At 38.8% G+C, this 25,700-nt stretch overlaps 1 protein-coding gene across 3 annotated transcripts in view; it reads left to right on the top strand.

The window, feature by feature from the left end:
• The window catches only part of PREP (prolyl endopeptidase), a 108,059-nt gene that overhangs the window by 75,801 nt on the left and 6,558 nt on the right, over positions 1-25,700 (top strand). For all 3 annotated transcript variants that reach the window (XM_065056608.1, XM_065056607.1, XM_021297228.2), the window contains exons 11-13: positions 12,656-12,792; positions 18,718-18,812; positions 21,768-21,899. In XM_065056608.1, coding sequence (XP_064912680.1) covers positions 12,656-12,792; positions 18,718-18,812; positions 21,768-21,899 — 364 coding nt within the window. The remainder of the gene's footprint in view (positions 1-12,655; positions 12,793-18,717; positions 18,813-21,767; positions 21,900-25,700) is intronic.

Raw genomic sequence — 25,700 nt, 5'->3', positions numbered from 1 at the left:
GATGATAATGCTGTATTGAGGACAGATTGCTCTGGGACCACAAATACTGGTTTTATTCAAACAGCTGGCAGAAGATCATTAAATTTTTGCATTTGTCAGTCACCACTGGTGTGGTCCAGCATTCAAGCCATTGGTCTAGCAAGAAGATGCACTGAATTCCTTTACCAAGAAAACCAGACTGTTCTGTTCATCTTTTTCAGTATTGCACTGGCAGTGCCGTGTAAATCTGTTGATTAGTCTTTAGGTTTCCAAAGAATTGGACTTATATTTTTGTAGAGTTATATACACAGCTACCCCGTTTCCCCGAAAATAAGACCTTCCCGGAAAATAAGCCATGGCATGATTTTTCGGGCTTTTTGAATGTGCTCAAAATATAAGCCCTAGTTCAAAAATAAGCTCTAGTTACAGTTCATTTTAAAAGTCAATTTAAATAGTGTCCAGGCAGCTATACATGTAAAAAATTAATAAGATTTGGAGCAAAAATTAATATAAGACCCTGTCTTATTTTTGGGGAAATGGGGTATATATATATGTGTCTGACATGAGGTAGTTTTTAAATTCAAGCAGATTTGCAGAACAATAGTAATTATAGTTGTTTACTTGTTAGTGAAGCCCATGCTGCTTGGGAATAAAATATTGTGCACTTTGTTTATGGTGTTCACACATCTGCAGGATATACATGGGCAGGTTTTCAAAAGATTTTGGGTTTGATTTTAACACTTACATTTTTAATATTTACAAATTTAAACCTTTTTCTGAAATTTAACTAGTACAAATTCTCAATGAGAGTGGTAGATTTTTTTCAGTGTATCTCTATTCTCACCAGTTGTTCCTGTAGATCCTCTGATATATGTGAACTCTCTGGATGGCCTTCACATCTCCTGAACAATCACATTTTTGTGAAAGGTAGAAGTCAGGGAGAAGGGAGTCACTTGTCCTCTTTTAGTCACTTTGTCTTCTCCACTTCTACTTTTGAAGCCTCTCTTCTTGAAAGTATATGAAACATGGGTAAAAACAATCTCAAAAGATCTTCTCATGTATTGCAGTCCAAGAGGCAGGATTCTGACTTTTCCTGCAAGACGAAAGGAGCCAGCTGTTTGTTACTGCCCAGCAGGTGATGTTGCAGTTTTGAACAGAAAAATCTGTGGCAGAGCTGCTGTAATAACCAAGGGACATAAAAACTGGGGAAGGGAAAAGCTGCAGTGCCTAAATATGGTTGGAGGTGGTGACAAAATGGTCAGGTACCCACATCCTTGAGCTGGCCATCATGGCTACAAAGGCTTGAGCATGCAGATCTGTCCTGGCCTCTGTGGCAGGTCAGTTCTGCTGGTACTACCCATGACTGGGTTTTTTCTGACTTGCGCTTAAAAGCTTTCAGTCTCCCTAGGTAATCTGTCCCAGTGTCTCACTGTATTTACTGTTAAAAAGCTTTTGCAGGAAGGCAGAGAGCAGGGTTTCCACCACAAGGTCTCACCTAAATTCCCTTGCCGCAGTTGAAATGTATTGCTTGTGTCCTTCACAGACATGAAGGACAGGTAATTCTCTTTCTAGTTACAGCAAACTTCTGCACATTTAGAGACACTCACCACGTGTCCCTGCATTTTTTTTTAAACTTAAAAAAAACCCAACAAACTGTACCTTATTCAGTTTTTCTAGCAGATGGTATTTTCTGGGCCTCCTTTTGGTCTTCTTTCTTTCCCCAGAATCTCTTTAGAGGAGCAGCACATGATGTGCATGGTTTAAAGTGAGCACAGCGCTCCAGCTGAGGCTTTGCAAAAGTTTAATACAGCAGAAAGCATTATTTCATATGTCTTGAGGGTGAGACTTTGACTTTTATCTCCCAGTATAGAGTTTGCTTTTTTGCTAACAATTCATTGTTTGTTCAAGTTCAGTTTGGCGTGTACTGTAAATCCAAGATACTTTTCTGTTGGTTTGGGGTTTTTTTTTGTCAGTTGTTTCTTATCCTGTATAGTACGTTGCATTTCTGGCATTACTGGATTGCGTTTTGCATTTTCAGGTAGTTTTGCTTTCTGTCTGTTTCTGCTTCCAAAATGCACTCCCTTGTCCCCTCTTTTCTGTAGTGTCTCAGTGTTTCTTGTTAGCAAATAAGCTTCTCCGCAGCTCCATATTCCATTTAAATACTTTACAGTGGATGCATCTCTTATTCTGAGTGGTGTCCCTGTAGGTTACCAGGGCACTGGGGTGTTTTCAGAATAGAAATGGCTCTGGCAGAGCTGGGAGGCTGGTGTTTCAGGGCTGCAGGCCTCCAGGCACACACAAGTTGGTAACTAGTTTATGCAGTCATTTATTAGGGTTGGCATACAACTGATATAAGGAGGTTTAAGGTAGTACAGCAGCCTGTAGAGAACAAAATAGAAGGTTGTTACTCCTTTATTCACTTGTGTTATCGCAGCACATGAGAGTGATAGTCATGGACTGCATCCACCAGCGTGCTGGATAGCAAAAAAATGCAGGCCATCGCAAGGCCCTTACCAACCACAGCTTGAAAACAGGACAGAGAAATAAAATATATTTGGAAGATTAATAGTTATACCTGCGCATTTACTACATACAGGAGACAAAACAATATTAGAATTGGTAATATTTAAAACTAATGAAAAATGCAGATAAACTTCTGATAGATACACGTATTTATCACTGCAGCCCAGTAAAATTCTACTTGCTGTCTTCACCCAGGGCCAAAACGGCTTGGTAGATTAGAATGTTGTTGTTGTTAGTTAACATTCATCACCATGGTGGAAAACAGATAAATAGAGTTGAAAGTGGAAAACAGCAATTTTGAATGTTGGTGAGATGTTACAGAGATTTTATTCAGACATAGTGTAACTCAGTTGAACTTTCATAACTCAGGAGCCTCTGCAAGGTAAATCAGGCTGTTTGGCCACTGCTTGGAGCAGACTCTGCAATTTAAAGGAAAAAGGGGAAGCAAATGATAACATATCTTGTAAAATAAAGCTATGACTCTTGCTTTCACTGTGAATGTGATTACCTTAGAAAAGGATGCTTATTAACAAAGATGATCATATAATAGTTATGACTAGTTTCGTTTATACTGAGAAAATTTTTACTAAATAGAAATGAGGAGGGTTTGGAGAACCTCTCTTATCAGCGTTCTACAGCACAATCACACCTCTTAATAATATGTTGGTGTTGCTGGACTCCTTCAACAGCTTTGTCTCGATTTATACTAAACGGAAAAAAAATATGCTAATAATGGGTAAGGCAGAGATAAAAACACCTCTTAGTCAGTGGCTTTTTATCTAGACAGATTTGGTGGGTCATTTTTTCTTAAGTTGTCATTCACTGGTGAAGAGATAGGACAAATTAAACACGAAGCGCTTCCATAAGTATACAGAGATGTAGTTGGGAACCCATGTAAGTGAGACATGAGTGGGATCATTCAGGAGACTTCTCTCTTATCTTCCCTCAGTATAAGATCAGAAGTGCTAAAAATTTAAAAATTACAAAATCTTCAGGCATTCTGAAAGAATATTTTTTCCAAGGAAAAGGAAGGAAGGAAGGCAGGCAGCAGTTCACTTTCTACCTAGAAACAGTTTAGTCACTATGTGAGTTTTTTTCTGTGGGCTTTTGTCTGCTTATGATCCAGTACAAATTCATCAGTGTGCCATTTTATTAAGGGTAATCCAGTTTGCATCTTCATTTAGCAGTTGATTTGATTTTATCAACGCTGCCCAGAGGTACTGATAGAAAATAATCTTTGCTTAGGTTAATTATTTCTGCTCTGTCCTTGAGACATCTCCCAGGAAACTGACGGGACAAGCCTCCTAGAAATATCATTATTCATAGTAACTAGTTTTTCAACTGTGTAGATGCATGATATAAAGAAATAGATTATTTCCTTTGTTCTGGTTTGCTATTCTCACAGACAGGGAAAAATCAATACATAAATTCTCCCCGACAGTTCTCTGAACTGCTTGCTTTTCAACTGATTTGTCAATTATATTTGAAAGTAATAGTGCACAGTGATCACTGCTAATGGCTAAAATTAGACAAGATGCAGAAAAGCTCCAAAGCATAATGGTAGAATGCCTAAAATCAAGGAATCGTTTACAGTTAGAAACATCCCTGACTTTTCCCTTCCACTTACTGGTGTTTTTTTAACTGCTGGTACTTATTGAACCTGGTTTGACGTCATTAGACATGCGATCTGTTGGTTTATTAGTAGGTGATTAGTAGTAGGAGTTGAATTCCTTATGACTGATCTAAATTTGTTGAATTTTGCTGTCTTGTTCACATTTTGTCCAAGAGAGAAAAGATTGCTGCAAGTTGTCCTTAGAGTTATGGCTTTAAAAAAAAAAAAAAAGGCATTACTCTTTTGTTGTTTATTTTTCTCCTCCTTATTCCAATGGTTTTACCAGGGATGCATCAGCGCACTTCTTGGTGTTCCTGTTATGAAGTACCTCAAAGTCTTCGTTATGACATCTGCCTGAGAATTACGCTGTGAAGTGAAATTTTTGCTGGGTTGCTTTACGCTCCTTTTGGTTTAATTTTTTTCCCTAAGTATTGTTCTCTTTTACTTCATGCTACTCTCTGGGTGATTTCATTATACAATGAAAACTGCAAATCTGAAGACAATAGATGAGCCCGAAGTACTGTCTCCACAGCAAAGACGCGGTCACCAAGACACAATTGTTGAATCAATAGTATCTGATTCTTACAATTATTTTCTTCTGTACTAGTACCCCAAATGTTTTCTAGGACTTTAGTTTATTCTTGACCATTTTCAAGGGATTTTTTTTTTCTTCTGCTGCAGTTTTGGTTGTTTGTTTGTTTTTTTTTAAATCATGTAGAGGCACAAATTCAAGCTTACTGTATTTGTAGCTATAATTTGAGTGAGAAACTGCACATGGAAGTGCTTCACGATACTTTCAAGTGACCTACTTATTTCAGTAAGTTCTTCATAATAAATATTCACAGGATAAGTGATCTGGGTCTGATTTTGAAAAATACATTGTCCAGTGTAAATGATCTGTTTCTTTTCAAACCAAAAAGTGGGAATGAAGAGTATCAGCTATTTTTTTCAGTATTGTACTAGCCACATGCAGAATTTTTGTAGGTTTTTAGTGATTTATAGTGCCTTTGGTTTTGGATAGGCAACTTGACATCTATAAACATTATATGATTCTCTAAGGAAGAGAGAGCACAGTGCTCTGAAATTGTCTAGTTATTGAAAGTCATAAATAAAGTTTCTTGACAATGTGAAGTGGAATATGTGGGTCCTCTTGGGGCTTTGACACAGGATGGGCACTTGACATCACCAGTGTCAAGACTGAATTTGTTCTGTGCAATAATTTTTGGATACTGGTTTACAGGTGAAACTGGAGCACCCTGAACAATATCGATGCCCCTGCCTTAGGGAGAAGAAACAATAGGGATTGTGTCTTTGAAGTTCATGAAAGCTCAGCAGTGGGGCTGTGTCAAGATAACCAAATAAATTTTGAACAAAATGGAGTCAGAAACAGAAAAGCTGAATTAGCCGATTACCATTTGAGTGAATGCTCTTTCTTAGCATGTCAAATTAGATCCGTGCACCTACCACAGCATAAAACCATAAATAAGAATAGTTATTGTGGAATAGTTTTCATAAAGTACATTCTCCTGTTTGCTTACCCCATGTTAAGGTACCTCTACATTTTAATTCTTATAGTGTCTCTCATTACAACTTGAACTGTTTTCCAGCATGGTGAAGATGAGTGGGGTTTCCTTTCCAATGCCTACACACTATTCTAGTGAGTTGTCTCCTGTCAGAGCAGTTTTCTCAATGAAGTAAAGCTTGATTTAATGAAAGAAATTGCACTAGCCAGCAGCTGTTACTTACGCTTTTATTTATAAGTGTGCCACTTCCATTGAGACAGCCATTTGCTTATCTCATACTACTTCACAGTAATGTTTCTTGAACACGTAAAAACAGAGGTAATTCAAGAACGAGACTGTGACTTACAAAAGCCCTTGGGACATTTCTCCATTTAATATGACTGCAATGTATATTTAACTCAAACAGTAGATGTTATCTGTCCAATATCTGTCTCTACACTGTACACTAAGTTTTCTTTAAGGCATGTTGATGAAAGAAAAGGACTAACTGTGCAGCAGATGCTAATTATTCTGCTGCAGGAAGCTCTGAGATCACACTGAAAGGGGCTGAGGATAAACATTTAGAGAAGAGACAAATAAGTCTTTCAGGTTGCAAAAGGGGTCTCACTGAATCCCATTTACTACTAAAGCTTTATGTGAGGGGAATGGTGCCTTTTCATGCATCTAGAAAAGTGTGATTTAAAGGCAATTTCTGCCATCCTGGTCCTGCAGGATTTCGGAACTTTCAGGCTTATTTTTCTGCTGCCTTCCCCTCCCTCCTCCCACCACCCTGTGAGATACCTCCCTGCAGTCATTTGCAGATGGGCAGCTGAACTTGCTACGGAGGCATTTCTTTTAAATGACCATCTCCTGGTGCTTCGCCTCTGTCAGCATGAGGCTGCTTTTTGTCCCCATGGGTGGGTGGCAAAACAATTTCTTGGAAAAGGTTTTTGATTGGTAGTGCTTTTGCAAATGTCTTTAGTGGGTTTTCTTCTTCCTGGGTTTTACCTGTGTGAATTTTTACTGTCCTGAGTTACCTTGGCCCCTCTCCATTTCTGTATTAAGTAAGCTTTGCAACTCACACAAAATTGCTTTGAAGCTAATTTAAGAAGCTTAAAAAGATTGATGAGGATTCCTCTCTGAAGAAAGGACACCTTGGAATTCGGTGGGTTTGCTACGTATTTGTAGTAGTTCTCTGTTACTTCTCCTGACTTCTGGTGAACCCTGTGTATAGGAATACAAAAACTGGTGGTTAGTAAGAGCTGCTCTTACAGGTGGCCATTGGCTGGCTGCCAGAGTTGTCCGTGGGGCCACTGGTGGTCTTGTGCTTGGGTCCATGCCACTGCTGCAACAGATAAGGCATTTTGCTTGTGATGTGCCATATCGTCTTTAGCCCCAGACTAGTATCAAGCTTTATGTAAGGTCAGAGGTGATGAGGGATCGAATGGGCTACGGGGAGGTGGTGCACCAGACAATGCATGATTCTCTTTGAATCAATGCGATCTCTGCCCTGACATCTCACGAGATGATTTCTCCCCACCAGGGAATGCTGAAGTGTTCAGACTTGTTGGTGTGAAGGCAGGGGCTTTGTCACTTGCCTTCCTGAAGCTCTGAGTGGCAGTTCTTAGGACTTGTCAGTGGGGGGTGTTGCTGTGTGGCTTTGTTCAGCCCCAGGTGGCACTATCTCTGTACCTAAATATAGATTTGAACACTCTGAAGCCACCATCTGTGCAAGAAAACTTTCTCCAGGGCCAGCTCCCTTAAGTTTACGCTTCCAGTCATCTTTCAAATATAGTTGTGTGGCATTTTTAAACTGGTGAGTCTTTCACAAAGCACTTGTGATGTCTGGGAAAACATGAGTGATGTTATGTGATTTACTATTAATTCCTTATGCTTTTTTCCCCCAAATCTCAAAACACACATATTGGTATAAATGTGATGAAAAATCTTCATGTCACACTTAATGAAGGAAATACTGTATATAAAACTGGATGCTTGAAACACAGCTCCAAGAAATAAAAAATGAAGTAATTATTCCCTTTGATTGGCTGCCTAACCCAACCGTGCCTGCTTTGCTCCTACCTGCGTCTGCTGGGACAGAGCAGGACGTCGTCCTTTGCCAGCACTGCCTGGAGCTGTGTGGTGGCCATGGGTGGAATCACAGCAGCCTGTGTCAGGGCAACTGCTCTTATCTAGAAGCAGAAGACAATTGCTAAATTTCACAAAACTGCTACATCCTGTATTTGTTCCAAATGAAAAGGAATTATCTCAGTAAAACTAAACCAGAAGACATTAGAACAAAAGTCATTTTAAAGGCATTGTCTTGGTGTTATTCAACCTAAATTATTGAACGCACATTTTAATAAGGAGTGTTCCAGCATGATTCATGTACCTTTTTAGTTGCTCTTTGTAAAATTCTTTGTCATTCCGCACAACGGATGTCAATCTAATGACAAATGTAACTTTTACCGGGTTTTGATCACGCGCACAAAGACATGGAAAGAATTGATATCTCTGGTATGTAGTACCTAATCTTGAAAGAGAGGCTGAGAGAGACATTTTTAGAATCACTAGTGGCTTTCTAAGAATAATTAGCCTACTGTGACTTAGAGCATGTTTTCAAGTCCCAAAAGTCAAAGTTGCTTTTCATATGTAAAGTTCCTGTATTGTCTACAGGAAATAATTCTGTTTGAAAAGCCAAACTAATGACTTTTTAATTGGATTTTAATTCTCTTTGCCATTAATTAACAAGTCAAAAAATTAAAAAAGGTTTCTAGACATTCAGATGTTGTTCACAGCTTAAAATATACGCGTTAGACTTGTTTGGATAAGATTATTTTTATTCTGAGTTTTACAGCAGTATTTCAAAACCTGTGTCGAATCTTAGCTTTATAAGGTTCGTTTTAAATCTGTGCAAGTTTGGAGTGAATTATTGTTTAGAAGGATTTTTAGTTTTGTGGAAGTAAGATGATTTCAGGTGTACGTACACTTTTTCCCTCGAACAATGGTAATTCCATACGCCTCTTCATATATAAACAGAAAACATTTCTGAAAGGGACCAAAAAAGTGAAACAGAATACTCACAAATTGCTGAGTTTTTTAATTTTTAAAAATATAAGTTTCTATTCAATTTCAGTTGTTTAGGTATTTTTAGTTATGTGGCACAATGTGAGTATTCGGGCAGATTAGTTTTATTTATTTATTGTGTTTATTGTATCACTTTATAGTATTCAAATGTACTGATTTCATATTTACTCATAAGTGTGTGGTGGATGATTGCCAAAATTATTTTTATTTCCGTGTGTAGGTCTCGACGTCTGGCTTTGTTATCTCTGTAGACAAATGAAAGAAAAACTTTGTCTTCAGCTTCTCTCCTTCAAATCCTCTTAGTTTTTCAAAAGCTTAAATTCTTAGTTTTGCCTCCTGGTGACTTGAGATGGAGAAGATACTTCTGGTACCTGCAGAGGCAGAAGTGGATAAACTCAGAGTCTTTCTGAATTTAGGTCTGAGTCTACAATGCTGGCTGATTGTTCCCCTCCTCCTTGAGTGAAGATTCACCTAACATAAATACTGCACATTTAAAGCAAATAATATTTAGGAGGATAAAGACTTCCCCAGGAGTGAATGTACAGACCTTTTTGATCCTACTTAACTACTAAGTCAATTTACAAATCCTATCACACAGCTATTAACTGTAGTTACTTGTAAAATTTACTCTGTAAACTGTCTTGGAAGTAAAACGTGTGAAAACGCAGCGTAAATTGCTTTCAAGTGCTAAGTTAAAAAAAAAACAAAAAACAAACAAAAACACCAACAACCCACACTATTCTGTAAATATTTATGTATGCACTAGAGGAAAATGACTGAGATAGTTGTTCGTGTGGTTTATACACCTTAATCTTCAGTTATTTTATAGTAATGAGTAATTGTGAGAACAGCATTGTATCTTCCCTGAGTCATAATAAGAAGAATAGGGGCTATACATTTATGCCTCAGGTTCTGGCATCTGAATTGAAAGTGGTTCTGTCTGGCACTGAGACCCCTCTGCTGTGTGACAGGGAGATGAGTGTGAGCCCAGGTCAGCTATAACTATATTTGGGGCCACTGTACTGCTCCAGCATATGCGCCTGGAATAAAGTGGGGGATTGCATGTGGCAGGAGTGCCCTGTCAACCACACAGCATCACTGGTGCATTCCTAGAGGCTGAAAATATTTATTTTTAGCGTGTCCCTCCTTGAATGGTGAGTTTCAGCATTCATGATGGTATGTCTGAAGCACTGTTCTCCATCCTTTTCCCTCCAAAATCACTTTGCTGATTTGGCCTTATAGGTGCTCGTGACATGAGTTTTTATTTGAAAATATATGAACAATGAGTGCTATAATGTGACCAGTACAAGTGGATCACTCCTGTCTGTGATAAAGCAGAAAACGGTGGTACCCTTTTATGAGCATTTACGCCTGTAAAAGCTGACAGCTTCTAAAATTAGGCATTAAATACCATCTTGGGAAATTCTTCTTTTTAGGGCTTGCCCTCTCCAGTTCACCTTAATCTTTGAGATAGAGGCACATCCCTTTATTGGTTGCATGAATAAACCATTGGACTTGCTTCAGAGATAACACCTAATTTAAAGGTGAGATTGAATCAGTTGTTGAAAATAGTTTTTTTGGAGAAGCTTAAATAGCTTCTCATATCTCAGTGTCTGACTGAATTGATTTCCACCCCTCTTCTGTTTGTTCATCTTGGAAGCAAAGGTAATCATTAGGAGTGGAAACTCTTGAATCACAGATGTCACCTTGACATGCATCTCTTTTTTTGTTGAATTTTCATTTAATGGTACATAATTTAATCTTAACTGATGATGATAAAACTCCTACTGAAGTCAGTTTTCAGAGGGTTGTTTTTGAAAAAAAAAAAACCTTGTTCAGAAAGAGGCAGTAAATTTAGTGGCATCCTTTAATCACCAGGAAAGGACTGGCCCACAGCCGTGAGTTGCTGGACACACAGGAGGGCCGGGCTTTGTGTGAATTGCCAGCAACAACTGGAGTTGACAGATGGCATTTTAGAGAGGAGTCTCCTTGGAACTCTTCATCACCAGCCTCAGCAGTTCTCCTGCCCATCAGATACTTTATTTGTTTATAGTGTTCAGCTAAATACTTAAAATGAAAATCCTTTGTATTCTACTGCAGTGAGTTCTGATGAGCACTTGGTCAGTAAAGTTATGGTTGTGGCAGTAGTTGGAAGCAGTGATTTCATCTGTGTAAAAATGCCCTCAGGGTTTTGGTCTGAATTTTTCTGTCTGCTGGGAACTGTGAAATACTGAATTTTATCTGGAATATGTCTACAGGTTTTGATGAAGTCTTTGGAGGTAGATGTGGTTTCTTTTGAAATTTCTCACATTTCCTTAGCAATGGTTAAACAAAAATTAAATGTGATTATTTTGTTTTCAACATGCCATGTGGATTTACATGTTTCACGTTACAGGCAATGCTCAGAATAAACGTGTTGCATGGGTTCATATTACAGTTGGGGCTCATGTGTTATAAAAATAGATCCTGTTGATCATGTGCTTTATAAAGTGTGGTATGTCTATTTCCTTTAAAAGCAGAGAGGTTGTAAAAATGCAACAAAATTATAAGAATGTGTTCTTCATTTATTTCTTCTTTGTTCTAATTAGACTAGAAGCTGCAAATACTGATGCTAAAACCAAAGCAATGAAAAGGAGTCAACTATTAATAGAATTTTTCAACAAGCAGTAAACTGCATTCACACCCACGTGTTTTGCTTGACTGGCAAAATAAGACACGCTGGATCCTGAGTTAGAGCGTGCAGGCAGATACATGTATCAAAACAACGGATACCTGCTTTTAAGTTCACACAGTGCTGTGACAGTAATAGAAAGACATATATGCTTCGTGGGTACTCGGTGTTTTGAGGGCCGGTGTCCTGAAGGCCATGGAGTGGCTCCCTTGTCTTGCTGAGTGGGTTTGGGGGTTCTGCAGCATTAGGGTTCCTGATTCCAGCTGGTAGGTAATGCCTGAAAATGCACCAAGCGCTATGAAAGTTTCTGTCAGGGCTTAGGTTACCACCCCGATGAGGTGAAGTTGTCGTTGAGACAACCTGGCCGGTACTTAGTCCACTGTTGCTGGGCAGAGATTTGCTTTGGTGAATCCGTGCCGTATGTAGAGGTGTTGAGTAGTCAGCTTTTTGCTGTTTTCACACAGCTTAGTAAGGAATGGTGTCTTCAGCTGTTCAGACTTCACTCTTTAGGCTTGAATCTGGTGCATGGAGTCACTCCATTGAGAAATGTTGTTAGTGCCAATATATTAATACTAAAACCAAAATACTGTGACTTATTTGAATATCTTTGGCCTTCTGCTTGTGGTTATGTTTTCACCAGCAAAGACTGCTGCATCAACCAATACAAAAGGATTCTCTGTGATTTCAGCAGTACAAGACCAGATCTTCAGAGTGTTACATATTTATTTGGTAGCAATATAGTTCTCTGCTATCCAAAATGATGAATGTTTAGTGGGGTCTGACTAAGTCAGCACCCTACCATGAGTTTCTTTCTTCTCTATGCACTGTTCTATAGCGTCCAAAATTCTAAATTTATAAAAAGAGAAATTTTAAGAAATCATAACTTTAGATTGAAAATCTGGATTTAGTTCCGTTCATTCTTCTTGACAGGTCAGTCTTTGCTGCTTTCCTATATGATGGACCTTGCAGTTATTGCATTTTCACACTGCCAGTCTTCCCTTGCAAAGAATTGCATTGTTTTTGTAGCATTTCCTTAATCCCCTTGTATGTAGAATTGATATATAAGATACATTAAAATTATATTGTCCTACCCTTTGTATTGTCTCATTTTGATACATCTTCCAGAACTCCTAAGTAACCAAGTGGGTGATGGACATGACTGAGCGTGACCTGTGCAATTGGTGCAGATTGCTCAGGAAGTTTTACCCATTGGACACCATGGAAGTGATCACCTCTAATTCTTGTTAACAGTATTTCAGATTTCTTTTTCTCTTGTCTTAGGTTTTCTACCCTAGCAAAGATGGTACTAAGATCCCCATGTTTATTATTCACAAGAAAGGAATTAAATTAGATGGTTCTCATCCTGCCTTCTTGTATGGATATGGAGGCTTCAACATATCAATTACGCCAAGCTACAGGTAAGCAGGGTAATTTATACCTTCTTCTGAAATATCTGGTATTAGTAGCTGTCCCAAACTGAGGGAGGGGTGGGCTATGGATCTGACAGAGTAATGCATTCATTTCAGGTCCCTGAGAAGCAAAATGAGGACTCCCCATCAGTGTCCAGGCATCATTTGTCTGCTTTGTTAGTTGTGAATTCAAGGGTTTTGCTCAGTGTCACAGAAAAAATCTTTGTTACAGCAGAGGAGTGCTGTGCTCTCCTGAGGTTTACAGCAGGCGCCCTGCCCTTTGCATTACACCTTAACCTCTTCCTGCTTTGTCACCAAGCTCAACTGAAAAGCATATGGGCATATCACATTAAGCAAGTATTTGAGCCCTTTACTGAACTAATAACATAGGAAGTTTTCCTTTTTTTCCAATTTATACAACTACCTATGTCTAAATGTTATAGAAAATCAAATATTTGTTTAAATCAATGTAATAATTAAAATTCAGCTGTATTTTCATATTCTGCGTTTGGGAAAATTACATGAGAAGCAAAATTGTACTGTGTTCTTATATAATTAGTAAAGAGGAAAGATGATTCTTTCTTGAGATGCACATGATATAAGCTCTGCATATGCAGTGCATTGTAAACCAAAAATGCTGTGTGCACAACAGGATTTGTAGCCCTCAGAAGCCATAAGCTTTATTGAATTGATCTCTTTAAAGAAAAGGCTTATTTCCTCAGCAAGGGAATTTGAATAGACTTACCAAGAGGCAGTCATTGTCTGTAATATGTAAGAAATGCTCCTAGGCGAGGCAGGGGAAAACAGAAATGCAAAGGACTGGAGAGCAGTTTTTCAGATAGTAAAAAAGCCGTTCACCAACACAAAGATTATCTGTTGTGAAACCATCCTATTAAGTTTAGGTGCCACCAGTTTTGCTTTAGAGACAGCACCTTTCAAAAAATCCTTTGTAGTGTTTGCTCCTCCAGGTCGCTGTGATTGTATTTCTAAATAGCATTTTCAGCTTCTTGTCCTTTCCAGCAAATACCTTGTCTAACAATGAACTTCCCATCTTGTATTCTGTGATTATTTGAATGGTATTTATCTGCCTTGTAAAGCTACATTTTTAATTTCCTGTGGTTTTTGAGACACAATTATATAACCAGAACAGTTTTTAAATTCCTTTTTAGATTAGGCTCAAGCATTGATCTATCACAGTTTATTGTAGATGCTGAAAAAGGTGATAAAACTTATCACATTTTCTTTTTTAAAGTAAATAATATGAATCTATTGATATAAGATTTCACACGCTCAGAGCTGACAAAAGCTGGCTGCTGGCAAAAGGAGAAGGTATCTCATGGTGCCTCCTTCGACCTCCCATCCACTAGTCGTGGTGCTTGCTGGAACCTTTGCTGAGCTGCTTTACCTTGCAAGAAGGCAGAGAACTATCCCAACAAAAGTAGGAGTCCAGCAAACAGCAGCAGGAGAGTGCAGCTGACAGAAAAGAGGAAGATGGGAGCAGTGACCTACGTCTTCCTGAACCCTATGAAACCTTTATTATACAGTTTATAAAATAAGAATATGAATCTCTGACAGTCTCTTGAAAGTAAATGCACAGAGAATGATCAACCATCTCCAGATCAAAATACATTATCCCACTGACAACATACATGAAACACGACTGGCACACCTCCCTCCTTGTTCTCTCCCTGTAATATCAACACATCCCTTCTTGGCCTTTCTCTTTCTAAAATAAAAACAATAAAAGCCAGAGCCTTCAAATGTATCTTTATGGTTAATGACCTGAGAATTGAGTACTTGTTGAGGAATTCTGTTCCAAAGGTAGGCAGGCAAGATCAGGGAAAGGAAATTGTAATAGAGAAATTATGCCACAAAGGCAGGAGGTCCAGCCCTCCCTTTACCCAGCAGATTCAAGTAATGTTTTACTACATCCCTGTTACTATATATATTGCAGTATTTCACATGGAGTTCCCAGGCCCAAGGCAGCTCCAGCCACAGCCCAACACCACAATTCAGTCAGTTTTTGGTAGATGACCACAGGCACAAGGGCTAGGAAGCAGCCACAGGATGGTCAAGGCTGAGGCTTGCCACATAGTTCACCTGATACTGAGCTGAGACATAGCTAGGGAAATGCAACCAAGTAGTAGCTTACCTTGAAACAAACAAACAAAAAGTTGCAGGATAAATATTTCTGATTTTTTTTTTTTTATTTGAACTGAAGGCTCTTAAAACTTTTCACAAAGCACTCTATCGTCTCCTTTCCAAGGGTTTATTTCTGTCCTGTGTTTCTTCAAGCCCATACAATGTTTTCTCACTGGTATTTCACACCCATTAATGTGAGCCAGCTGTCTGGCTTGGGGAGCTTACTTCTGCTTAATTCAGCAACTGATGTTGCTTTTCATTTTTTCTCCAGCACAAAAAAATGGAAAGAAAATAGTTTTCACTGAAAGCAGTAGAAACAAACCAACAGGTTAGAGGATCCAGAAACAACTATGAGAATGATAGGCCAAAGTCATGAAGTCAGTTACAGTGGCAGTTTATTTTTTAATGCACTCATGCATCTTTTATACGCTCGTCTGGACTGGGGAGCTGCATTTGGAAGTATTTCAAGTGTGGTGCCCACTGGAGCAGTGTCCTGGGTGATACAGCCTGCACAGGGAGTGCAAGTGGAAGCTGATGGACCTCACACCAGTGGCTTGGCAGAGCTGCTGGGGCAACACCATCGCAAACCCACCCCTAATGCCTCAGATTCAGCTACTTACCCTGCAGGAAGCAATGTGTTTCCCTTTGCTCTTCTGTATGTGCCTGTGTGGATACAGGAGAAGCAATTTCTAATGCATCCTGGAATACAGCTGATGGTGAAGCAGACTGTGAAATTGCATTTCGCTGCTACAGGGACAGGTTGTACCAAGCCGTTAAGCATGAGGTTGGTCCAGGGAGGGACTGTAAACCCACAGAAAGGTCAGGCAACACGGCAGCCACCAGGATTTACTCTTTTTGGTTACTTCGTTACCACTCCCTCCTCTTGCACCAAAGCCAAGAAGGCAGACTGGATCAGTGACACAGGATATTTTTTCCCCGTCACTACCTTACCTTTCTCCCAAGAGGAAAGCTGCAGCCGTCAGCTGTAATACCTGACAGCAGATCAGTAATTCTGGGAAAGCATTCCTGGTCCTGGTAGCACAGCTGCTTGTGTTGTTCTATATGGGGAGAAAAAAAAAAAAGCCCAATACCTGTTTTCTGATTTTGTGTGCTGTGCTTCTTGAGAAAAGAGTGATGGGTTCAGGAAGGAGCTCTACAGGGAAGGAACCATCCTCTCCTCCCTCTGCTGGCTCCTTCCTGACCTTGTTGTCCATTCCTTTACTCTTTTTCTTTATTTTGCTCCCATGGGAAAAGGAAAAACAGGGCTAATGAGAAAAAGGCTGGAGAGACTGGGGAAGAGCAAGAAGCCAGCCTTTCCTGGGCAGAACAAGACATTTCATAGGCATCCAGAGCAGCTGGGTAGTTTGCTGGGACTCAGACACCAAGCTGATTTAAAATCAAATCTGAAAGTAGGAATCAACCTGGAAGAACACAGGAGGCAGTAGCAGGGTTGTGTGTGAAACTTGAATTTTGTGCTGTCTGATCACATGGAATTTTCACTTTTATTTGAAAGTTAATGAGTCCTGACTACATACTTAAAAAGCCTGGTTCCTTGAACTTAAAAGTCACTTTGAGAAAGCTTGTTGAAAGCTCTAGGAAACATCTACCTCAAAGTATTGGTCAAGTTAAGGTCCTGGCTCACTTTACTAGTGACCATACTGGAGTGAATATTAATTAATAATTGTTAGCAGTGAAATTATTAGGTGTATATGTTGAAGTATATGGGGTAATGATTTCTGAAGTGCAGTAGTATTGCTGAGAGAGGGCACAGATATACTAAACCTTACTTATAATTTGGGCAATATAATGATTGTTACCGAACTCTGGACTTTATCCCATTGAGGACCTGTGTGACAGAAAAATTGTATGCTTGTGGAAATGGGGACTATCATGAGAGTACTGCGTATCCTATGAGACCCTAAGTCACTTGGACCTCTCCAAATATTATCATCAAGGTACCATCTCTGTTACAGGAGTCTGTGGACAGGATAGGATGCCCTCAGTACTTTGGTTTTGCGTTGCTCACAGATTCTTTGCTGGTTAAATGTGCTGATCCCTCAGATGGGGACAGGTTTTTTTTTTTAAATACTCTCAGGCAACATATTTGGGTAGCAAACTCTTAACTTACTTGCGATTCCTATACTTCCTACATTTGATTACTAGGGGATGTAGTAAGTTCGGACCAAAAAGTTTCTGTAGATTTCGTTTGGGACACAGACGAAGAAAAGAATCAGTCACAATCTCATGAGGCAACCTACTGTCAGGCTCCAAATTTGCTGTGTAGCAACCTGTCAAAATTTGGCATCCTGGAGTTTGACAGGATAATGCTCTCTGACCTTTGCACAGTGTGCTTGTAGAATATCAATCTTGCATTTGATCAGCATGTCACAGTGATCTAAGGAAAATACAAATCACAGTGATGGACTTCAGAACTGATGTTACAGAAGCAGAGGTAATTCATGCCTCCTGAGCCATCTGATGGCCACAGATAAACCACCCTAGGTGGAAAGTTTTCCCTTAGATGGGTTATTAAAATACAGAAATATCAATCATCCTCCTGCTTTTCTTTTTGTTTCCTTAATCTTCAGTATATACTCTCAAGAACAAGTGACAATATATAGATAATTGCTTTGGGAGGTATGAAAAATTTACCTGTTTTGTTACTACATCCACATGAAACACACTGTAAGACCTACTGTCTTTCAAGATGTTTCTGATAAGCAATAGGGGGACTTAAAGGTTAAAAAGGCCCAATCCTTGCTCTTGTGGTTGAATAGGATTAATTTCTGCAGGCAGAGGCAAAGATTTCAAGTAAGTTAATTTAAACCTACTAAAGGGGGAAAAAAAATAAAGACTTACTGGGATTAAATTTTAACGTTTTACTGGTCGCCTTGGCATGTGTGTGGTTTGCTATCTAGAGCTTCTGCTATGTTTAAGCTACTGTCTCAAAAGATTAGAGAACTATTTCTCTTCTTAATTGTTAAATATAATTTAAGTTACTTCAGTCCCTTTTGAAAATATAGCAATAGCTTTGATACTTCTGCAATTTGACATTTAAAAAAATGTGCTACTTCAGCTTTCAGCCAGGTTCTCGAGATACTAGGGAAGGCAAAACTTGTAATTTTATTTTTTTTCTATTTATTTTGTATTTAGCAATGCAAGTGCAAAGTAACTGAGGGGATTGACCAGAACTTGACTACAGACTCTGGCACAAAACAGTGGTAGAAATAGCATTTTTCTTTGAAAACACAGTTTTATAAAGATCCAAAAAAGGTACATTAAGCAGAAGCTGAAAATACCTGTCAATAACAAAGATTAAGTGCTGATCTTAAGTCTTAATTCTCTGCTTTCTTCATTTGGGCTAAGCCTTCCTTTCCCCTCTGTCAAAGCAGAGGACCCACAGAAGATGAACAGTTCAGAAAGCCATGGGGCTCCAGTGGTACTGCATAGCTCTGGGCCCCACACTGAAGGCTTTGAAGATTATAAAAAAATGGCGATGTGTCCCAAGGCGGTTTTGTGCTGGGCAGAACCACTGGCCCCAAAGTGCAGAACTAAAGGAGGAAGAATGGACCGGCGTGGGTTTCTTCGTCCCCCAAGGCTGCAGAGGGTTTAATTTCCATGGATAACCATTGAAAAAAGCTTGGCTACTCAGGTTTGCCGTCAAGCGGGACTTCAGTCTCAATTTCATCATTGATTTTGGGAGAGATCTTTCCCTCAAAGTATTTTTATAAAAGTGGTAAGGATATAAAAAGTGGAAATTTAAAACAATCCCCTATTTCTTTGCTTTTTCAGTGTGTCAAGACTTATTTTCGTGCGACACCTTGGGGGTGTTCTAGCAGTAGCGAACATCAGGGGTGGTGGTGAATATGGCGAGACATGGCACAAAGGTAAGTCAGTCCAAGTAGAGGAACAAAACTGCAGACTTAGCAATGAAAATAAGAACATTGTCTCTTCATTGCCTCTTCCATACTCACATCTCCTTTTGCCTTTTACATATTCTGTAGAAACGTAATTTTTTTTCTTTACTCATGTGTTAGATCTGTACATTGTCCAGAGTTATCTGATGGTTTTTGTTATTTTTTGTTTTTGCAACCTACTTAAAAATAGTTTTGCACAAACACAACATTGTTGTTTTTTAAGCAGCAAGATCAAGTTCCCTAGACTTTAAGCTTTGAAAATGCAGCTGTTTATCTTGAACTGATTTTCCAGAAAATGTGTCTGTATTGTAGGACACCTGTGTTGCTTTCACATCCTTCTCTCATTATTTGCAGGTGCACATGGCCCCCCAAGACAGGAGCACTCAGTCTTTAGACTCCCTGGGTATCTCTCTCTCTCTCTCTCTCTCACACACACACACACACACAGAAAAAAAAAGCCCAAACAAACTAACCACAAACCAGCCACGTTTGCAGAATCTAACAGAAGGTGTGAGCTTTTGAGTTCAGAGTGTAACTCTTCCAGATTGTTGTTGCATAATTTATGAATAGATCCTTTTTTTTATGTTTAGTGAATGTGATTGAAGTTCATCTATAAACAACCAGCTCCACAAGTTCAGTGGCAAGTGACAAGTTCAGTCATCCTCTATACGCTCTCTTAGGGAATCCAACTTCTTGTAGGCAGCATTTGACCTTTTGGGGGTTTTTTTAAACTTTTATGCTGCAGGGAAACCAAGTCACTCACTACAAAACTGTCAATCTCTCCTCCCCCTTTCTTAATAGCTTTGATGTATTTCTCTCCATGTTTTTCCTGTCCAGTCCTTGTCTTAATCCTTGATTGTCTTTGTCTGCTTGCCTTATTGTTGACAATTTTCTGCATCTGTTCACCAGAGGAAAAAACTGGAAAAAAGACCTACTCATCTTCGTAATGTACCCGTCATTATTTAATGATAACACCTTGTCCACATCCTAAGAATCTGGTGAATAAGTTGCTGGAGATGTCAGCAAGGCAAAGGCACCAAAATAGTGGTGTTTATGCAGCAGTTTTCCATGGGAGTAATTCATAATAGCTTTTTATCAAACAAAATGGTATTCCTAGATCATTACATCTTAGGTTTACTATTTCATCTGTGGTAGCTTTTTGTCTGGGTCATTTCCTCACAATTGAGTTAAATATGTAATAGTTTCATAAATAGAAGCTATATATGCTTGCAGATACAGGATACTATTGCTAAAGATGACGTATCCTTCATTAATTTTAATTTGCCGATTGGTTTGTAATAGGTTTTAATAAAATTTATTTTAATATTATAATGCTTCTTTGGTCCACCTATTTCCTGCTTAACTTTGACCCAAGTCTTTTACTGCAGTTACATAGTAAGATATGTATCTGTTCCTTGTTAATTCCAGAAGCAATTACAAAAGTCTGTTTACTTAGGGTTAATTGTATAGATAGGATTCTAACCTTACACCAGAGCAGAACTTTGAGCAAAGAGTAAGATTTATTTCTCCTTTATTGCAACGCATTTGAAGACTTTTTGATTGCCACAGTATGTCTCTCTTCAATGGTCTTGTTAATGTGAGAATGATGTGTATTTGCTAAAAAAAATTTAAAAATTGAGTGGTCTCAGTTCTACAAGAACTGTGTGACTAAAATGTCTGGGTTACCTTACCAAACTTTTGCAACATAGAAATTAAGCATCCAGTGTAAACTGGGTGTCTAGGATCACAGGATGGAAAATGGAGATAGAGAGACACCTCCAGATTATACCTCATCTCACTTATTTTAGGGTAGAATTAATTGTCCTGGAGGTTCCTGGACTATGGTGGGAACCTTAGGCAGTTAGCTTAGAATAAATATCCAGCTTTTAAATAAAGTAGAAGGAACTGAGTTCCACTACACTGTCCACTGAGCCGCTCTTACCTGGCTGGACCGCAGCCTTTACTACAGAAATATGAGAATTTTCTTCCTAGTTCCCATCTTTTACTAGCATTTAATTGCCTGAGAAAGAACATACCAGGTCTTAAGGTAGGATGGAGTAGCCAGTTTAGTCTCTTCTCAAACAAGCTTCTGAAGCAAGAAGAATTTGAGATTGGGTCAACTGTTGAGTTCTCTTAGTTGGTATTCTTCTGCTCAAATAGTTGAAAGATTCTAGCGCAAAACTAACCTTTTCCTTCCCTACCCCACCCTGTAATTTTTTTGTTTTGAGAACTGAAAGTCTTACCAGTGATGTCATGTGGACCTACATTTTCAGTCATTATTTATTCCTCACACATCTGGTCATGTTTGGAATTTTGTTCAATAGGATGGCAGCATCTTAAGCATTTCCATATTGGTAATTAATGAATAAAATTTCAAACCAAGATGCAACTCTGAAGTCCCTTTCTGACCACAACTGTATATCATCTGATTTAAAAACTAATGTAAAAAGAAAAAAAAAAAAGTAAATTACCAGCCACATGTTCTATGTCCAGGAAATTAGAAGTGCTTATTTTATAAGTTGAAGCTTTATTGCCTTAAGAAACTGTCATCAAGTTTAATGCTCTAAAAGTCCCATTTGACCAAACCTCAAGTGGATTGTATGTGGTCATTTTGTATATATTTTGCAATGCAAAGCTCTTAGCTTTCATTTCACTGGTTAGGAACATTACCTGGCACTCACTCCACACTATAGGTATGTATTATTCAGAGTTTCTGGAAGCATTAGTGTTATCGACAGAAGCATCTTATATTCTCTCTGTGTTTAAAGAATCTTTCATTTTTGCTGTCTTTCTGAACCACATCAATTATTAAAATGTTCATGAAACTGGAATTGTTCCCAGGTATTTTTGCACACATGTTTTTCCGAAGAGATGGCATCAAATGGATTTTATGGCATCAATTGATTTGTTTTATTTGTGTGCTAGGTGGTATCTTGGCCAACAAACAAAATTGCTTTGATGACTTTCAGTGTGCTGCTGAATACCTCATCAAGGAAGGCTACACATCTCCAAAGAAGTTGACTATTAATGGAGGTTCAAATGGGGGCCTCTTAGTTGGTAAGAACTACTTGTTTATCTCCTGTTTTTGATGCTGGCTTTTTCAAAGTAACCAGACAAAAAATTATGAGATCCACTTTCCAAAAGCTGCCAGAATGTCAGTGCATTAATGTATACCGGATGTTAAATGTATACAATTGCACTTCATTTGCTGTTTGCATAGGACAATGGGATTCTGCAGTTTCTAGCAAAGGCTGGCTATTAAAAGCCATACTTACTGTCGTATGTGGTAGAGCTAACCCTGTGGTGGAATCACACAGTAAGAATGCTTTAAAGAACTATTTGGTTTTTTATGTTTCTTTCTTAAGGCTAACCATTACAAAATAATTACTGAATAACCAGAAATCTGTTATGTAGCATTGGGAATCTTTGTGTGGTCCGTAGTGTAAGCCAGAATCCCATGTCTTGCAATCTTTCATCAGAGTTTCTTGTTCACTCTTTGTGTAGTCAGGCATTCTTGTTCTTAGAGGGCAAATAAAATCATGACAGTTCTGCCTTTAAAACCTTTGTACAGGGACACGTAACAATTTAACTCCACTTTCGTTGTGTAGTTAAAACATGACCACAAATAAAATCATGAATGTCTCTGTTTTGAAATGTAAAATGCAAGTACAACTGCTTGAAAAAGTCATGTGCTTTTGAAGGACTGTGTAAATGTCACGCTTTGTTACAAATGCATCTTGTTCCCATGTAATTCACTGCTGTGTTCTTAAATTAAAGAAAATTAATAGCCTCCTCTTAAACAGAAAAGCTTGTCACAAAAACATCTCATGGTCTAAGCAGTATTGAAAGAGCTACGAAACTTATTTCTGATTAAATCCCTGTATGTGAAAGTAGTAGAAGAAAAGAGGAGGTGAATTTGTTCAATTTTGAAAGGAGAAACATGAATATGGTTTTGTTTGTTTTTATTTTAAACAGCATGAGAGGCATGGGACAGTATGACAGGGTTGAGCTACTCATGTGAGAAGGGGAAAAAAAAAGGCATTTCCAGTTCATAAACCACTGATTTATAGAAAATGAGCAGATTTACTAGGCCTGCTCTTTGTTTGTTCTTCTTTGTATACTCCTCTCTATTTATCTGCTGCTGAATACTGGCTCTATTGATTTCATTTTATTTTTTCAGTGAACTCACATCCAGCCTAAGAAACAGGATTTGGAATTATACAGATCTTTGATCTAAGCCATCTTGGCTATTCCTGCGTTCTTATTTTTTAAAAGCAATTTTTTTACATATAAATAACAAGTACATGTAAAATTATATTTTTACTTTCTGCTTATATGCTTCTCAGTTACAGATGGTAGGAGGTATTTGTCCATTGTGCATAAGAGCACCAATATGGATGAATATGGTAAAGGATTAAAGGGCTTGGACACCATTGGGAATGCAAGCATTGCACAAGTCAATTTTATGTAAGCATAAATACATCTTTGGAAATGCAGAAGTATCAACATGTTATGTGGCTTCTGAAAATACTATTTTATGGTTACATGGACTTCAGTTTCAGTCTGGATGGGATTCTTCCTGCCCAGCTTTGGGGTGTTTCTGGCTGAACAAATAGCTGGGCCCCTTGTTGAGGTAAAGGGAAGTGAGTGGCATCTGCAGAGTGTACGTCATTCCCACAGGAGACAGGTGTGAGGAATCCAGACCTCCCTGCTCTCAAAAATCTGTTGTTAGAAACCTTCCTTTGCACTTGCCAGATGAATTACAATCCAGCTGGATTTCCATATGCTTGATAAGCCAGATAGGGATTTGCCTTGACTGGGTAGAATTAGGTGTATTTAAGAAATTCCTATAACTGCTTTTTCTTCAAAGCCAAGCTAAATTTTGCAATAGCTGTTCATGCAACACTGAAGAGCAAAACTCATACTTTAGGTGCAAGGACCCGCTGCCAGATTGTCTCAGTTCTCATTTATTGAAAACTGACAAGGAAGTGTATTGTCACTCTTCAAAACACGGTTTCCTTTGACTAACAGGAGGTGTCAGAGCCCTGAGCTCTTGCCTCATTCAGCTTTGAAACAAGACTTCGTTGTCCTGCCATGTGATGCAAAAGCTGAGTTGAGCAGCACAGCTGTGAGCTGGAAACCTTCATGCAAACACAGAGTTTGATCTCGTGTTTGCTCAGACAAACAGTTCTGAGGTTTTGAAATCTTACTTTTGTACTGAATTCTAGAGCTCAAAGTATGTGTAGAGGTGTAAAATTCACTAATGAATTGTTGCTCCAGGTTACAGTTTTATTCATGCATATAATTAAGTATTATGCCTAGTTAAAGGGGTGCAGTGGGAATGGATGAGTGTCTCCATAGGTGATTTCTTACTGAAGTAACTATTTAGAGAACTAGGAGCAGAAATTGTTTATACAATCCTGAGCAACACACGGTGCTTCAAGAGACACTCTGCAATAAAGAATACTAAAATTAAATGTTATTATAGTTGTTTTGGCTTTTTTTTTTTTTCCTGCCAGATATAATTTATGTTCATAAAAGGAGATAACTTGGAGGGGAGGGATCTGATCAAAAGCTTGAGTTAAAAGGTTAAAGAGCTTTTATGTGGCAGCTATTTCAGGCACTATATATGCCTTATGAAAATGGCTCAGAATGAACCCAGGAAGAGCTAGCATAGTTACATATCAGAGATGACCAGAAGTAAAATTGTATCCTTCAGAAAATCAAAATCACATTCAAATGAAAAAAATAAGGTAGAGCATAAACTCTGACAGGGACTGATGGACCACAGGAGGCTGATGAACAAATTGCTTGCAGTATAAAATGAGCAATGAAAGCTTTCTGTGCACAGCGGAAGCAGGACGCTGGCCAGAGAGAGGATCTGTGGGACTTAGAGGCTAGCGAGGTGTAAAAGGAGCCCTAAAGTGAGGTAATGGCAGAGCAGAACAACTAAATGGTCTGTTTGTATTGATGCTCCCTCCTGAGGAGCGTGGGGAGTTCCCTGCGCCAGAGTCTCTCTTTATGGGGAATACTCCTGACTCAAGCTGAAGCAGCAGCAGAAGAGGTTTTGGAATAAATCGATCAAGTGAAAAGCAGGGTGTTGCCAGAACCAGATGGTGCACATGCAAGATCTTTAGTGAACTCAAATAGGAAATTGCAGGCTACTAAGCCTGACTAGCTGAAGAACAGAAGGGGGCAGGTATAATGCCAATTTTTAAATGGTTCATGGTGATCCACAAGCTGCAGATGAGTAAATCTGAATTCTCTAATGGGCAATTGAAACTAATGAATAAAAGCTGACACATAAGGAAGAATTTTGCAGGCTGAAGTTACATCTTATATATCTGTTAGAGCTGTCTGAAGGAGTCAGGCAGCTTACGGTGCTTCTAACAGTGATCTAGGTGAGGAGTTACTCTTGGATTTTCAAAAGCCTTTGACAAGTTCCTGCACATAAAGCTGTGCAAGGAAGTTCTTGCTGAGCTGGAAGCAAGGTCATGTCATAGCACTATCCTGGTTATCAGGAGGCAAAAAATGGGAATAAACAATCCATTTTCTCAGTGGGCAAAAATGAGGAGATACAGGAATTTGGGTAAGAGTATACCTACATGTGGATGCACAGTGATGAGGTCTGAATTAAGAAAGGGATTCTGGGATCCATTGTAGTAGTTACGTGAAAATCTAAGTGCTCTTATTTCTTAAAATTAAAAAAAAAACCAGCTACTTCAGAAGCTGATGATATTGTACAGGAAATATCTCCCAGTATTTGCTTAACACCTTTTCCCAGAGCATCTGCCAGTTGCCACTTTTGTAAACTGAACATTGAGCGAGATGGGCCTACTGTGGCTATTTTTAAAATAC

The sequence above is a fragment of the Columba livia genome, chromosome 3, assembly GCF_036013475.1.
Source record: "Columba livia isolate bColLiv1 breed racing homer chromosome 3, bColLiv1.pat.W.v2, whole genome shotgun sequence".
Taxonomy (NCBI): Eukaryota; Metazoa; Chordata; class Aves; order Columbiformes; family Columbidae; genus Columba; species Columba livia.
The sequence above is the reverse complement of the archived record's forward strand: the minus strand, read 5'-3'. Positions and strand labels throughout refer to the sequence as shown.